The 17,301-nt window shown below is 39.2% G+C and overlaps 1 protein-coding gene across 1 annotated transcript in view; it reads left to right on the top strand.

The window, feature by feature from the left end:
• trpm4a (transient receptor potential cation channel, subfamily M, member 4a) overlaps window positions 1-17,301 on the top strand; it is a 36,136-nt gene that overhangs the window by 14,048 nt on the left and 4,787 nt on the right. Inside the window, exons 6-22 of the mRNA XM_044332202.1 lie at window positions 2,180-2,357; window positions 3,124-3,188; window positions 4,931-5,170; window positions 5,535-5,637; window positions 7,113-7,231; window positions 9,363-9,665; window positions 11,136-11,237; window positions 11,466-11,594; window positions 11,847-11,976; window positions 12,296-12,441; window positions 12,838-12,950; window positions 13,676-13,783; window positions 13,882-13,928; window positions 15,228-15,460; window positions 16,183-16,298; window positions 16,527-16,659; window positions 16,947-17,121. Coding sequence (XP_044188137.1) covers window positions 2,180-2,357; window positions 3,124-3,188; window positions 4,931-5,170; window positions 5,535-5,637; window positions 7,113-7,231; window positions 9,363-9,665; window positions 11,136-11,237; window positions 11,466-11,594; window positions 11,847-11,976; window positions 12,296-12,441; window positions 12,838-12,950; window positions 13,676-13,783; window positions 13,882-13,928; window positions 15,228-15,460; window positions 16,183-16,298; window positions 16,527-16,659; window positions 16,947-17,121 — 2,440 coding nt within the window. The remainder of the gene's footprint in view (window positions 1-2,179; window positions 2,358-3,123; window positions 3,189-4,930; window positions 5,171-5,534; window positions 5,638-7,112; window positions 7,232-9,362; window positions 9,666-11,135; window positions 11,238-11,465; window positions 11,595-11,846; window positions 11,977-12,295; window positions 12,442-12,837; window positions 12,951-13,675; window positions 13,784-13,881; window positions 13,929-15,227; window positions 15,461-16,182; window positions 16,299-16,526; window positions 16,660-16,946; window positions 17,122-17,301) is intronic.

Raw genomic sequence — 17,301 nt, 5'->3', positions numbered from 1 at the left:
ATGGTTGTAATATGAGCAGTAACAGTCCATTGTCAATGATCATTTTAAATTACTATTTTAATTTGCTCCAATCTTAGTGCAACTATGCCAATTTGAACACTGAAAAATTAAATCACATTTTAAGAAAATACATCAAGAACTCAGTTATAGATAAAACCGACTTGATACATTGGAGATTTTGGCAGTAATGATGTGTAAGTGACAGCAGAGAGAGGATATAGTAATGTGGACAGGAAACTAAGTGGAGCATCATCTCTGGAAGCAAACGCTGCAACAGCCTGTCAGCTTCCAACAAAGCACTTTAAGAAGTCACTTCAACCAGTAGTGTTGAGTGGATGTGTGGATGCAGTAGAGTATGTGTAATTGTAAACTTACAGTAAATGAACAAGAAACTAAAACAAGCACACTGATGGTGGCTGTGGTTGGCTAGTAAGAGGTTCCCAGCTGCACAGCAGAGCCCAAAACAAAACTTTATTTCACTATGTTTTACCTGAAGTTCTTAATTCAGCTTAAGTTTCAGCTCTGGCAGAAAGAGGTGCTATACTGTCAACAACAGGATGAAACTGTCTGCTTTTATTTATACTCCTGTTCTGTCTTTCACTATCATCAATACAATCCCGTTTGATCTGTCTTTTGCTGTGTCATCCCTTTCAGTGTTTTACCTCCACAGAACATTGAGCATGTACAACTATGAAGTGCACTGGCATTTCATTTGCATTGTGGTATAGAATGGCTTCCAGGGTCCTGTTCTTCAAATGTAGTTTGACTAATGCAGGCTAAATATCACAGAATAATATCAGACTAAAATAAATTCTCATCCAGCTAATGTAGTTCTTTGAAGGCAGTTTGAGGACTGATTTGTTCATCCTGGATGAAGTTATCTTAGTAACAAAGGCAAAATGAGTAAAGAGTTGGGATGGGGGAACCTTGTTGTTGGGAACCTTCCCAGCATGCACTTGGGGTAATAGATTAATGGACATAAGTCTAATCTAAGTCTGTGTGTTCCTGCATCGCTGCCATTATGTTCTACATTGTGCTCCACAATGTTTCTACTGTTTCCAAACTGTCATCACTGTTAAACATTTTGATATAACCAGTGAATGTGGCCAGACTGCCAGTGATGTTGGGTGCATGATTGATGAGGTTCTCCTCATTAGAGGTGTCAAGGACTGCTGAGTGATAATCATAAGCCTGCTATGAAAATTAAACCTTACAAGAAACTCTACTCAAAGAGCAGCTTTAACTGCCTAAACATGTTTAAGCAAAGTGAGTCCTGCAGTTAATCAGTTAATATGTTTTAGTTGTCAAATGTCAAATTAAATGTCATATGGCCTGGCTTCATTGGTCTTGAATCTTTTAGGTGAGTTTATGTCACCTTTTTTTGCTCAGAGTATCTCAAACTAAACTTGGATTGATTCCTTCTTAGTGCACAAACTTTCATTTAGTTGTATATTTTATCATGTATAAGTAAAGGTTACTTTTTATTACACTAGATACAAGGAGAACCCGCACACTGAATCAGAGCTCCTTGTCAGAGAGCTCTCTCTCATTCAGTGTGTGGTGGGTACTCCTTGTATCAAGTTTAACTGTTTTTTGTATCCAGCACCCACCCCACTGAGGTTTTGTGGATGTGCACATGACTACTTTCATTCCAACTTTTTCTTATAAAAATCAAATTGATATAATTATATCAATAGATCCTAATGATTTATAAATAACCTGCATGTTCTCATCTAAAATCATAATTATATCAATTCTCTTTTAATCATAAAAAAGAACACGAGACATTTGTATCTGAAAATGAGTTCATGTTTGTGGTTCACCCTAAAACTTAGTCATGATCCAGCTAACTGTCAATAAGCTGCATTTTAGTAGTTTTGGGCTTAAGGAATTGTTGCTCTGACAACAGCTCCAGATGGATATTGAGACAGCTTTCGAAAAACCCAAAAATCCAAACTCATGTCAAATTGTCAACATTCTAATCCAGATAACTTGGTTATCTATGTACAAAGAGTGGGGCCCAGATACTCATAAAACAGGATCTGCCTGCTAGGTCAAAGTGTCATATAATATTAGTGGCACTGATCAGATGAGCAGAGGTGTGGCAGAGTAGATTTTATCCCTGAATGAATCCTACAACTCACTCACATTTCTTGTTGTCTCTGTTTTTTGTTTGTAGGGGAGCTTCCCTGCTCGTTACTACGTCCAGAACACATCACGTGACTCCTGCTGCCTGGACAAGAACTGCCAGGCTTTCCTTCTGGTGGATGATGGGAGTATAGGCCGCCGAGGAGGAGAGACAGCCTTTCGTGCTAATCTGGAGGATTACATTTCCCATCAGCGCACTGGCATTTGGGGTGAGACAGAGACATATAGTGTGTAAACAACAGCCCCTTTCAAACATGAATCATAGCTGGGTCATCCGGCAGTGTTACAAGTACTAAAGTAATGGCTGTGGCATGTGCATGTAAGTCTAACTTTGGAAAATGTTCCATGTTCAATCAGTTCAAACATGACAGAACCATTACAAATAGAGCCACATTGCTTGCACAGTTGTCATCTGGCAGACAAGATCCAAAGTAAAGCTCCAAAATTTGCTTCCTTTTCTCACCACAGTAGTTGCACTACACAATGAACAGTGCTGAGCTGGGCAGTAATGAAGGAAGAAAAGGTCTCTCAGTTTTGAGAGGAGTTATGTTTTAGCTCTCAGTTCACCTATATTCTACTTACATAAAGTATTTTGCTGGATTTTACAGGACTCAGGATCTTTTTCAAACATGACATGTTTGAGTTGCCAGAGAATCTATAGAGTGAAGTGTATGTCTGAAAGGGGCTAGTGATAAAAATTATGCATGCACTGTGTGAATGTAGAGCACAGTGTTCCTGTCTTGTCCCCAGTAAACCTACCCTGGATAAATAAAGGCCAAAACAAGATGCTGGGAATTGGATGAAAGCTGAGCAGTTTCAAAAACCAATTAGTAATTTCAACTCATAAGAAATGTAGTACACTTTTTGGAGAGGTTGTGGGATATTATGAGGAAGTGTTTCTAATATTGTCTTTGCTTAATGCAATGTCTCTGTAGAGGTGTCTTCTTCTTCTAACTTGTTATCTTGGGCCAACAGGTAGTGGCAGTATTGAAATCCCAGTGCTGTGCATGCTCATCTCAGGAGACGCCAATATGCTTGAGGTGAGGAAACTGTCCAATACATTCACTCCACACACACACACACACACACACACACACACACACACACACACACACACACACACACACACACACACACACACATAATAGATTTACGGATTTAATAAAAATGTACATGTTACCACTGTACAGGTAGTACTGGTAAAATGTTGTGTTGTTAGGGGATTTGATTACCACTAACCCTTATGGGGTTAGGGTTAGGGTTAGGGTTAGGGTTACCCTACCTGCTGCTAATAGGACACAGGACGCTTGACTGCATCAACATCAAGGTTGCTTTATGCAGTTGCTCCACTTGTTCCCTGCAGTGTTGACTCACTTGACTGGGTGGTTGGGCTGTCATGGTCCTCTTCTTGTGCACTGAGCTTGGTGTTGGTTTCAGTTCATTTTGGTTAACAAAAACATGCAAACAGAAACTAAACCAAAAAAGGGAGCAAAAGGTAGAGTAATTGTACAATCTAGTGGTATTCTATGCAAGAGGGTTAAGAAAGACCACATGGAAAACTGAGATGAGTGTTGAAATTCAGAGAAAAGGAATTCTGAAATTAAAATGTTTGCATTGTGAAAAAAGACCCAAATACTAAATGTCATTCAATCAATGTCATTGATTAAGGAGAAAGTCTGACTTTTTTCTTCAACGTTGGACATGATCTCAAAATCAAATGAATTACAAATTTATACTTCTTCTGCACCATTTAGGGGACTTTTTTTCCCATAATTTTGAGATCAATCTAAGAAATATTTCCACTGATGATTAAGCAGTGTCTCATATTTCATGCACTGTACATGTTGTTTCAACTTAAAAATATGAGCAAAAGGGCTTCCTTAAAATTTTAAGTTTAGTCAACAAATAAAAATAGTTCTTCTAACGCCACAAAAAAGTTATCCTGACTAAATATTACATGCTGTATGAACGTCTTGTTTCATTCGGTGGATTTAGATCTGTTAATTTATTGAATTAGTCAGGTAGTTGTTTGAAATTATAAATCTAATTCAGATTACATTTGGTTTTCATTTACATTTTCTTAATTTTAAGAGTCAGTTTTTCATTTGACACTAAGAACTTGCTGCTTTACTGTTGCTCCGTAGAGTCAGTACAAAGATAACATACAAAGCTGCTCTCAGTGACCTTATTATCTTTGTAGTGTATGGAGGGTGGTGACTGAATTCAATCATGAATGAATTCATCATGGTTTGCATGATGAAAGTTAGATTGTCTTTTTTTCTTTAAACTACAAAAAAGAAAGATATTTCTTTTTGCCATATTGGCGTCTCCTGAAAGAAAGATCTCTGGAGAGTTTTAACTCTTAAAAATGCTGCAAAATTTGCTAAAATGCTGATCATGTTTCTTTAGAAACTTAATTTGATGAATTGAGTGAACTCACAGCAGTAAATTCATTCAACTCATCATTTCAAGTCAAAAGACTTCAAGTCCGAAGAATTTATAAATATGCGTTCTCAAATGGTATTGAAATAAAAACTTTTTAGGTTGAATTGACTTTAAGTTTAAGTAAAGTTCATGACAAAATATTAGGTGATTCGACTAAATTCCTTTATGATATTTTACAGTTTGTTATACTGTATGATGTCATACGCAGTTGAGTTTCTGACTGTGTAGCTCAGTTGTGTGTTTTGTCAGTTATATCTGAGCTCTTTAAAAAGAAAGATGTCCATCTCACTGATAAACTCATGTCATTTATTCTGTGTTTATATATTCTCTGCTTTAGAGATTAGATGCCTCTCTAAGGAAAGCTACACCCTGGCTGGTTCTTGCTGGTACTGGTCCAGCTGCAGACCTTATCAGTGAGCTGCTGGGTAATCTCTCTCCTGTTTCCATCAGTCCCACCTCTCCTTCAGCAGAGGGGGAGGCTGCTGAGAGTCTCAGCACAGAGCTCCGCGACAGAGTTCGCGAAAAGATCCGGAAACACTTCCCAGCTGAAGCTGAGCTGGAGAAACTGGTGGACAGCGTGAGTCAGATAGCACATGTGTGACTCTGTGATTGCGCGTTTCTGTATTTGCATGTAGGATAGCAAAGTGTGTTGTTAGTGTTACAGTTGAAGTCTGCAGTTGTCACCACTCTAAATCTGCATTTTAAACTTTATTTTTAAGAGGAATCTTGGTGTGCTGTAATGCTCTAATGAGGAGTCATCTAAAATTGTTTGTGGGAGAAATGCATAAGATGAAACCTGACTGCCTCACACACTTTTCTAATCTGCAGAACATACTTTTTGTTTTTATCTGCCCAGAGTCTGTGTGGTTATGTAAATGTTTGTGATGTATAAAATGAAATGTTGATTTGTTCATTTCCTTTCACTGCCTCTGTGTGTGCAGACTCTGAGTATTTATCAGAACAGAGAGCTCATCACTGTTTTCCATGAGGAACAGGAGGGTCTTGATGATTTTGATACAGTTCTCCTGAAAACCCTTGTTAGAGGTAAGTACATTTATTTATACAGCACCTTTAAAAAGTAGAACATCACAAAGTGATTCACAATAAAAACAAAAATAAGACATATAGACATAAAATACAGACAATAAGAAAAATAGAGAGTAAAAACACAAAAATATACTGTAATTGACTAAAGGCAAGTCTTAATATGTGGGTCTTGAGCTGCTTTTTAAAGGTGTCAAAAAAAAATTGAGATTGGTGTCATGTGAGACCTTTGTGATGACCTGCTCAATAACTTAGCAGCAACATTTTGCTCCACTTGTAAGCAATCCTAGAATGTTTTGCTAAGTCAGGTGAGGAGGAATTTATAATAGTCAAGATAGGAGAAATGAAAGCAAGAATAATCATCTCCATCTCATCTTGACACACAATGGGCACAATGGGAGTTTCGCAATATTTCTCTACTGTTTTGTCGGCATCAAGCTTTAGGAAATGATCTGCCATCCAGTTTTTATAAAGTTATGTAAAATAAATAAGTTTGCTTGTTTGCATGTTGAGGATTAAACAAGATGTATAATTGAATATCATCTCCACAGCAGTGATAGGAGATACTTTTAAGATGACTTATTATCTGGGGGAAGTATATACAAGGCGAACAGAATAGGACTCAGAACGGAACCTCTGGGCACACCATAATACAGAGTTTCAGATGGGGACGTATACAGTAGTTACCAACAGCTACCAAGAAACTCCTGTCAGAGAGGTGGGAAGTGAACCACCCACTGTGTGCTGATCAGGATACTGTGGTCCACAGTGTAAAAAGCTGCAATGAGATCCAACAGTACCAGAGCAGAGCTTTCTCCTGTTCACCACACATCAAGATGTAATTTGAAACTCTGAGAAGAGCTGTTGCTGTTGAGTGCAATTAAGCTGTTGTCAAGAATATTGTGCTCATCTAAACTACTGTTGCAAGAACTTTCTCAGACTTTGGCCATAAAAGGCAACTTGAAAATAGTCCTGTAATTTTGGGGTAGACAAGAATCAAGATTTGTTTGTTTGTTTTTGGTTGAACAACAGCTTGTTTGAAATAAGCAGACTTGTTGATTGATGTCTTAGCCTCCAAAAGTTAACTACATCTCATGATATCAGTTTCTGCTAGATTTCATGTCCCCAGATTTCAACATCTACTCAGAGTGGTGTCACTTCTCCTGAATCTATATATCTGTTGGATACTTATGGTCTGTTAACAGAGATCTGTTACTCTTGTTGCTGGACTGTAAATGTTTAAAGAACCACTGTGTGTTCAGTCTTGTCTTAAGGCCCGCATGAAGACTATTTTAGCAGCAGTTCATTCAAATCAACTCAAGAAAAAATGGCATCAGTTCTGACCCCGCCTATGTAAGACAATGAAAGACCCCAAAAATCACAACACTGATGTTATTTACCCAGTGTCCATTATTGTACAGTACATGTAAATGCTGCTTTTGTGTGTATGTGTGTGTGTGTGTGTGTGTATTAAGCCAGTAAACGTGTGTCCAGTGATGCCAGTGAATACACTGAAGAGCTGAAACTGGCCGTGGCCTGGAACCGAGTGGACATCGCCAAAACTGAGCTCTTCAATGGAGACATACAGTGGAAGGTCAGAGTCCAGATGAATGACAACTTTGATAAATTGTTCTACTGTCAAACCACCATCTTTACACATGGGATACCACAATATATCGAGAGAGGCCTTTATCACACAAACTGAAACCATAGGGTTGATTGTCCTTGAGTCATAATGACCTAACATGCATATCACCCTGCTGTAGTCTGTCCAAAAACACAAAAGGTTTAAAGCCTCTGTAGTCTTTCAAGGTTGCAATGTTCACTCTAGTTTCACCACCCATTTCACTTTTCAGTTAGAATGGCCATTAAACCTAACATCACGTCGATGCAGAGGGACACTCTGCAGACCATTGGTAAATTACAAGATGTTGATTATATATCTGAGGCCAATGGACAGCTTGGCAATTCTATCTACTATGCCCCCTACCTGTGTCCTAGGCTTCATCTGAGCTAATGGTCAGGGAAATAGTGCCTCAACTGTATGAACAAAAATATATTACAGTCAAACAAATGGCCTGTTTCTATGGTCCTGACTTGCCTTGCTCTAGATTGTTTTAATTGCCACCTAAAATACATAAGGGCCCTGAATCTTGGGCTGTTGCGTTTAGGGTTCCTTCGGGTAGACCGATAGTAAGTGATTGTGGCTCAGAATCATATCATATTGCGAGTATATAGACTATCATTTGAATCTTCTATCTATACTTATCTGATTCACATTAAAGACACTTACGAATTTGTCAATAAGCTGAAAAACAGTGCCTTATTTTCCATCGGCTCGTTGTATACTAACTTAAATGTGGAGTTAGGCTTTCCATAAACATCCTGTGCCCGGCTGTCTTGATAAAGCAATCCTCCAACTATTCACCTTAACTAGGAATGATTTTGAGGTCAATGGTAAATGTTACCTGCAGAGTAGTGCTATGGGATGGTTCGGAAATACTCCCCGTCTTGTGCCGACTAGTATCCAGCAAAGTGGGAACAAATGGCATTTGCAAAATACCATACAAAACCCTTGTTATATTTGCATTACTTGGATGATATTTTGGCCTGTGGGGGGAGAAAGTGTCAGATTAAGTTAAAACATAATCTGCAAAAACAAGAAGTAAATTTTTCATGGGCGCAACCCACATACTCAGCTCTGCTGCTCATCCCACAAATGCATGTTCCTTACAAATGTGGCACCATTTAAAAGGGAAATAAACAGGCTTTCCAACGGTATAAGATTTATTGCCAAGAAGCAATGTTACAACAAAGAAATAATCTGCCCAAATGTTAACCATAGCCAGAACGGATAAAATTGTTCTGTCTCTGAAATTGTGCTTTAACGTTAATCAAGGAATACTTTATTTGAACTGTACCTTGACTGGACTGATGCATGATAATGAATTTATTTAACTAAAGCCTAAATCTAGCTAGTGTAAATGACCCCACTATCAGTTCTTACATGTTTATTAATAATCACTTACCTGTTCCATTGGTTTCTTCTGCCTACCTCTATACTAATATCTGATATCTCATAAATACTCATATTGCCTACTGAACATGTTGGATAGAATGACCAACATATTTCAGTCAGAGACAATATTAAGTCTGAGTTAAATCAATACCAAAACTGAGCACATTAGGATGTTGCAGCAATCAGTGTTGACATGAACGTATCAACAGCGCAATGGTGACAAGAGTCAAGTTATAAACGTCACCTTGTACACCTCAGTTCTGGTAGAAATATTATTGGATGTTACTAGTAGGCTGGTTGCCAAGCAGCTGGTGAATCAGCCAGTGATTGTGGAGCATGAATGAAGCTGATGCCAATCAGCTAATGCAAGTGCAGCCTCTCTGACTGAGCTAATGCAAGGTACCATTGATAACTCACCAATGATAAGCTAAGAAGAAGTGTGTCCTGGTAGAGGAAAAGTCATGGAGTCATTAAAATCAAATGTTTAATCCCCAGGAGAGCATGATTGTGCTCAGTAAATTTCAGCTTGTGACATAGGACTTACTGAAGTACTGAGAGCTAAATATAGTGAGAAAGGTTAATTAAGGGCAGAGACCATCATGGTTTGGCAGTGCTAAGATTGTTTTTCACTCAACCCTGGGGCTATGGTACAGAAAGTGTTATGCTTCAATCATATAATGCTGATGATTGGTGATTGTACTTTCAGTATGAGGACCTGGAAGACTCCATGACAGATGCTCTGATCAATGACAAGCCCCAGTTTGTACGTCTCTTCTGTGAGAACGGTCTGAATATCCTGGACTACCTGACGTACCAGCGCTTGGAGAGCCTGTACCGCTCACTGTCTGACAGCTCACTGGCTTACATTCTGCTCCAGAGGCGCTTGAGTGAGAGGCAGGGCCTGGCAGGATCCATGCCCAGCATGGATGGAGCTGTGACAGTACCTCTAAAGAGTCCCCAGAGTGCACTGACTGGACCCGTCTCAGCAAAGGAGCTGAGCCTCTATGAGGTGAGGAAAAAGGAACATAAAATATTGATAGCAGGTTTAATGAAACTGTTAATGAATGTGCATTGGGTGCGAGGATGATGGTGTTAATGTCATGCTGATATTATCATGGTGATGATGATGCTTCTCCTGTTTTTAAATACTTACAATCTACAATGATTAAAAAAATTAGTACATTAACAACTGAATTAAAAATAACAATAATACATTTATATTATTGGATCTGGTCTTAATTCTGCAGTATCACATCATAATTGAAAGTGTTTGCACTGTAGTGTATTTCAAGAATAAAACATGAAACACCACTTTTGCTAAAAGCTGGAAAGGAGCCTGTGATGAAGTGAATAATGAGCTCCATTAGTTTCCCGTGAGTTATAACTGACCAGTTAGGTGTGTATAGATGTGTGTGGGTTATTTTGTAGCAGCCTAGTGTCATTTGCATGAGATTTAATTAAGGTAAACACATATTTGATCACACATTTATCAACATCTATCTGCTGCCTTCAGATGCTGCAGGGATTTCATGAACTGAAGGAGAAGCTTCTCATACTCTATATAAAAGCTTTAGCAGCAGCTGCTGTAAAAATCACCCATTAATTTATATATCAATGCAGGTTGCTTTACTGATATTCATCATCACATGGAACATTTTTATACTACTTGAAAGGCTGGAGATTTTTTAGTTAGAATTATTAATTTACATTTAAAGAATTATTCCATAATTGCTGCTCATTTACTCATAGTATATTGTTGTCCCCAGTTGACAGAATCAGGAAACTGCAAACTGAAAAAGTGTGACTTTCCACCAAAATACCATCAACCCGCTTTGTACTGGCTCAATAAATTTCAATAAAATTACCACCAGTTGGCTCCTCTCCTCCCACCTGTGCACCATGTGGTCTATGCTCGTTACCAAAATACCACACAGACGGGTAAAGTGAATTTCAAGATCATGGAAATACAAAACAGTCAAAGTGCTGCTTGCACTGATCACGGGGTGTTATTCCACCTTGAGCCTCCAGAACAACTTCAGTGATACTTGTCATGGATTCTCCAAATGTGTGGAACTCTGCTGGAGGGATAAACAGCATTCTTCCACAAGATATTCCCTCATTTGGTGAAAGTCATAGGGCATTATACACCCAATTGTATCTAGAGCTGCTGGTCTGGACCTATGGTTGGGTGACACTGGACTTGTCACTCATTACTTTTAAAAAACAAAGTCGCTGGGGAGGTTTGAAAAGTCACTGAATGCACCAGTTTTACATTCACTTCACTTCAGTCAACCGTCTGATCGTGCTCATGTAAACAGACTCACATAAATAGCACTGAACTATTTTGAAATAGAACAATGTCATTTCCAACAGCAAACTGTGTAATAGTTTTTGTTTGTCTGCTTTACATCAGTTGTCATTACATGAAAGCAAGATTGCGCGGTACATAGTAATAGTAAAGTGTGTGGTGATGCTGCAGGTATCCCGCCTGGTGTGGGACTTGTTGGGTGATGTCTGTCAGCCTTTCTACTATGTGTCTCTGGGCCTGGACCCCACCTCTAGCACCAGGAAGTCTATGAAGGTCAGTGAACAGCACTTAAGTAAACCTTTCAAAAGTTGACATCTCCCATCAGATGAAGACATAGCAACTACTTTCTTAAAAGGTTGTGTTTTGGGCCACCCTACAAAATCACTGAAAACAGAGGAAAGCTGCTGGCCCAGATTAAAACAGATCATGTTCTAAGCCGTAAGAGAGAATCTTTGTTGAGATCTAAATCCTTCACTGGTGACTCTGTTGTTTTACCTTCAGCAAGTCAACAAGATGTTGCTGGGGGAGTGTATGTACCGGGACAAGCGCTGTCCATCACCCTGGGCAGCTCTGTTCATCTGGGCTGTCCTGCAGAATCGCAGTGAAATGGCTGTTTTCTTCTGGGAGATGGTGAGATCCACCTGTAATTGTTTGTAGTTTAAACTTGACCAGTTTTAGGGTGCCCCAGTAGCCTACACATACCTGCAAAATCCATGATTCAACTCCTGTGGACCTTTGTTGCATGTCATACCCCTCTCTCTACCCCTGTTTCCTGTCTCTCTGTACTGTCAAATAGAAGCAAGAAAAAAAAGATCTTCATCGAGATCAAAAAGCTGCCATTTTTCTTGGACAGGCGTCTGTGTTTCTGTGTTTCCTTGACAGGCAGAGGAGTCAGTGCTGAGCGCTCTGGGTGGCTGTAAGATGCTGAGGGAGCTTTCTAAACTCGAGAATGAGACTGAGAACAAGCTTGCCATGAAGGAACTGGCACAGAACTTAGAGAATCTGGCACACGGTGAGTGAGACCACAAGCTGTTCTGCCTTCTAGTATGTGGACTGTATTGTGCATCAGCTATAAGCAAAGTTAAAGAAAATCTCAATCACATCCCACCACCAAGCCAATACTGTGCAGCAAATGAAAGGGTAGCCCCTGTAAATCTCTCGAAATGCATTTAAGTGAATAACCTTTAGATTTAAAACATTTAATTATACATTTTTTAATCTAAAAGTTGAAACCCTGATATCTAGTCACCTAGGAATTCAATCCTCATCTTTAGCCATTATGAAGAAGATAAAAATATCCATCTGTGTGTTCTGTGCTGTGCTGTGCTCAGATGTATTTGGTGAATGTTACCAGAGCAGTGAGAGTCGCTCCTTCACTCTCCTTATAAGGAAGTCTCCAGTGTGGGGCGGAGCTACCTGCCTGCAGATGGCCACTGCAGCTGACGCTCGCCTGTTCTTCAGCCATGACGGTGTTCAGGTAGAGATGCTGTCCTCCTCCTAACTCTAGGATTTAACAGACTGTAAAAAATGCAAGCGTACTTAAGGGGGCTTTAAATAGTAATCAACCTTTATCAAAGGCTTAAATATGAGAAAACAAGAGGAAAGTAAAATGCTTAATGCGTATAGTATAGTTAACATATAATGTGGCTCTACAGTAAAAAAGGCTTACTGTATTTAAATTGGGAAAACCAAATTTAAAATTAAAGTTATATATTAAATTTATTGATATTGATATTGATCAATAGTGTCCCATACCAAGGTTAAGCATAAAAAAATCATATCATATCATATGCAGACAGTGTAAATGAATGTCATCTGTGAGTGTAATGTTGGTTGGGAGCTGCTGTAGTGAGAGTGCTGCTTTCTGCTGTAGTCTCTGCTTTCTCAGATCTGGTGGGGGGACATGGAGCAGAACACCGAGGTCTGGAAACTGGTTCTCACCTTCTTCATGCCCCCCCTACTCTATACAGACCTTATCAGCTTCAGGTCAGTATTCAGTTATTATTGTGTTATGCTATGTGTTTATTGTGGAATTGTGTTTGTGAGTGTGTATTTGCCATTTGATTCCATCCTGGTTTCAGGGCTCATTGCTTTTAGTTTGTGATCTTAAAAATGTAGGAATTTGTTGGTAGCAATTTTGATTATTAAAAAGTCTGGGCAAAAATGGAATTTTACTATGTGTAGTGCAAGTAGTCTGTGGTTTAATCATGTAATTTATTGATTGATTTATTAAAACTCTTCCTATATGTAGAGGCTTTTTCTAAATTTTATGTATACAGTCCAAAATCACACATTGCAAAAATAGCCTCAGAGGGCTTTACAATCTTTTCAACATCACATACTCTTTATCCTCAATGTGTCATCCTGCATGAGAACACAACTTTTGGATGTGTGGGAAAATATTCTGATGAAAATTGGTTGAAAGGACATTTTTCCCACCACAAAAGGATTACGTGAAGGAGGTACACCTTTTATCATGCAGAACAGTCCAAACTTGACCAAACAATAGTGCGTACAGAGCAGATGTTCAGGACACTGTTGATTCAGGTTTGTGTTGGCAATGGATCTGGTGATTGTATCCAACAGAAGCCTAAATGACTTGAGTGTTGAGAGTAGGACATACTGCATCATTACAGAAAAACAACTAAGTTAACAAAGTCAAGAATTAATTTTTACCGTTAACTGGGTGGTTGTGTGTGTGCATACTACAGGGAACAAGAGGAGGAGGTTAAGTCTCTTACGGTCCACCAAGGCAGAGACACTGACAGTCTGGATGGGAATGATGGAACCGTCTTCTCCCTTGCTGACATTATACAAAAGTAAATGTAAATTATACAAACATAAATCAGATTAGGGTTGTATGACAGTTCTCCTCAGTTTTAACAAAAGTCCCTGATTCTTTGTTCTGGGATTGCAGTGATGAAGAAGCGGAAGAGTTCCAGGCTCTAAAAGAAAACTTGAAAGGTGGGTTTGATCACTATTCTGCTATTGGCACATACACTCAATAGCTACTCTCTTAGGTACTTCTGCCTTGCAGAAACTAAGAACTTCCTGAATTCATTCAGGAATGAAGTCAGCAAGGTGCTGGAAACATGTTCCTTCAGTACAATGAACACAACACCAGTAATTTGCTCTGAAACTAATTCTATGACTGCATTTTCAATCTCTCTGAGAGGTTCTCAGTGTCAGAAGAATAGAAGAATAAACTTTGCTGTATTCATGGTAATGACAGAAAACACAGACAATATGTGTAAGTGGGATAAATTCATTGTTGTTGTTTTTTATGGGATTTATTGATAATAATGACAAAACAAAATTATGCCTGCTGTTTGCCGTAATGGAAAAAACAACATATTGGTTTTGCTATTCTCTGAGCCTCATATAATGAAGGATCACCATCCTTGTTTAACTGGTGTGTTAAAACCAAAACTAACTAATATCCAAATGAAAGAAAACTTGTCTTTGACATATACTTACAGTCTTACCAGTAGTGGGGATAAAAATCTGTTCAGTAGATTATTACATCTTGTGGGCAATGGTGACAGCTCATGGACCTAAAATGTACAGGGTTCAGTCTCTGGGGAACATTGAGTGTGCTCAGTAGGTGCTAGTAGAATGGCCATCAGTGATAGTGTAATAGAAATCAAGCCATTGCAGTAGTGTTTCAGATACCATAACATGCACCAAAGACTTGATCAAGTTGATATTTTAGCCTGATGGTGTTGTTAGTGGAAATATCAGGGGATCACCAAAATCATTAAGAATTGCCCCAAGAACCATGAATCCATACCTATTCTCATGGGAGTCTGTCTAGTAGTTTGAGATAAGAGATATCTAAAATGTGAGTGAGGGTAAGATGGACTGGCATGGTGTTGGCAGTGATTGGGGCATTGTCTCGGATCATTGTGGCGAGAGGGAGCTGAGTCTGAAGATGAAATTCTCAATTTACCCATTACCTGAGCCAACCATGCTCTGAGCTCTGCTTTGGTCTCAATTCACTTAGGCTGACAAACACATGCAGACAGAAACAAAACCAAAATACCCCAGGGACAAGAGTTATCATTCATTGTCCATCATGGCCTCAAGAGTCACACTATCAGCAGCATGTCCACTTCCTTGCATTTGTATCTCCTTCCTTTTCCTCTCTCTCTCTCTTCCCTTGTGTCTGCCCTCTGACAAAATATATGACAAAATATTGGCATCATTATTGTTGACATCTTTGAATCATTCCTGTGTTTCCTCTTTTACTTTTCTTTACCTCAGTCTCGTTGCCATCCATCTCCAAGAGACCATTTCTTGTGACACGGTGGAGACAGTTCTGGTTTGCCCCTGTCACCTCATTCTTAGGCAACGTGTTGATGTACTTCCTGTTCCTCTGCCTGTTTGCCTATGTTCTGTTGGTGGATTTCAAGCCCCCACCCCCTGACGGCCCTGCCACTCTGGAGTTTGTGCTCTACTTCTGGGTTTTCACCTTAGTGTGTGAAGAGCTTCGACAGGTTGGTTGTTAAGACACTATAATGTACACTCCCATACATTGTTAACAGTCTTTGGTCAATTTATTTATTACCCACATAGGAATTGAGATATATCTTTTTTCAGGGCTGAGTACAGGGCAGTTTCTTTAAAAAGACAGCTAATGTGGCTCTACCTTAAAGCTTTGTTCAGACTACCATTAGCTCTGCTTCAAAAAATCCTCCTTATTTCAATGAAGCCACAGTGTTGGCAGAGTGGGGGTCCCAACACAGGGTTGTCCATCAAAAAAAGTTGCTGCAATGCAATGTGATGTCATCCGACGACACACCATGTTGGCCGATCAACTACTTGCAAGCATGCATTCCTGGTAGAATACTGTAATGTAAACAGTGTAGTTCTACTGTTTACCTCGCAACAATTGAGACATAGGATAAAATGTTACCATGATAACTCTCCAGAATTGTACATTATTATATTATGAAGACTTCATCTTCTTAATATAAACTGCAGTGCCTTACTTTGGAGTCTGATAAACCTTCAACCCATATGGATCTGTTACTCAAACAGGACTTCCTGGATAGATCTTCTCTCCAGTACCTGAAGCAACACAGCAAATGCTAATTGGTTACCAAATCATCTAAAATACACATTTCTCTGTGACACAGATATGCACGCATATTGTATAAATACCCTGATCCATCCAACATATGATATTTTATGTGACTCTTTTCTCTCTGATTGACAGACCTTCTTTATGGGTGGTCACTCTGTGCTCCAGCGAATGAAGAACTACATCCAGGATGTGTGGAACAAGTGTGACCTCACAGCTATCATGCTCTTTACTTTGGCTCTGTGCTGCAGGTGACTCTTCTAACACACTGTCTGAGGATTTACACTGACTGCTCCACCAAAGGATCCAAGGCTCTGCTACCTGTCCCCCTCATGTATTTGTACAGACAAGCTCAAAAGCCAGTCAATATTTTTCTTCCTTATCTGGTTGTCTGTGTTCATTATGTGGGTGAATATGTGCAATGTTGTGCCTTGCATGACATAATGACCAAGGCTTGACTGCCCTGTTTTGTTTTCTAGAATGTTTCCCTGGTCATATGAGTTTGGCCGAGCTGTGATGGCCATAGATTATATGGTCTTCACACTACGTCTGATCCATATCTTTGCCATACACAAACAGCTTGGTCCCAAGATTATCATTGTTGGCAAAATGGTGAGTGAACACAAAACTCACAAAATGACCAAAACTATAATTAGCTACAGTCATCTTCAACACCTGTGACAAAGGCACCAAATAGTGCAATACACACATACACATACAATACACAGATATTGACCAATATACTTTAATGTATTTCATCACAATGCAATGGCATGTCATTAAAACAGACCATGTATCCTCTGGAGATCTAATTGAAATGACAAAGTCTTAATCATGACCTTACACCAGGGCTGATCCTACAGCATCATCCATCTCTGGTCTCTCTTTCCTTCCCTCAGATGAAGGATGTTTTCTTCTTCCTCTTTTTTCTGGCTGTGTGGCTCATGGCCTATGGAGTAGCCAATCAGGCACTCCTCTACTCATATGATCCCCGTCCTGATTGGATATTTCGCCGTGTGTTCTATAGACCTTACCTGCACATTTTTGGACAAATACCCATAAATGAAATGGATGGTGAGTGGCTCAGTCTCTTTATCTCAAGCACAAAGACCTTTAGTTCCCTCAGTGCGTCCCCCATGTTTGAAATTACGTAGATGACAGAAATTTTAGTCAAAGTCTATTCAAAATTACAACCTCTGAAATGACATTTCTTCTAAAGCTTTCATTTCATTTAATTCATCTCAGTTTTGAGAC

This window comes from Thunnus albacares, chromosome 17 (assembly GCF_914725855.1).
Source record: "Thunnus albacares chromosome 17, fThuAlb1.1, whole genome shotgun sequence".
Classification (NCBI taxonomy): Eukaryota; Metazoa; Chordata; class Actinopteri; order Scombriformes; family Scombridae; genus Thunnus; species Thunnus albacares.
The sequence above is the reverse complement of the archived record's forward strand: the minus strand, read 5'-3'. Positions and strand labels throughout refer to the sequence as shown.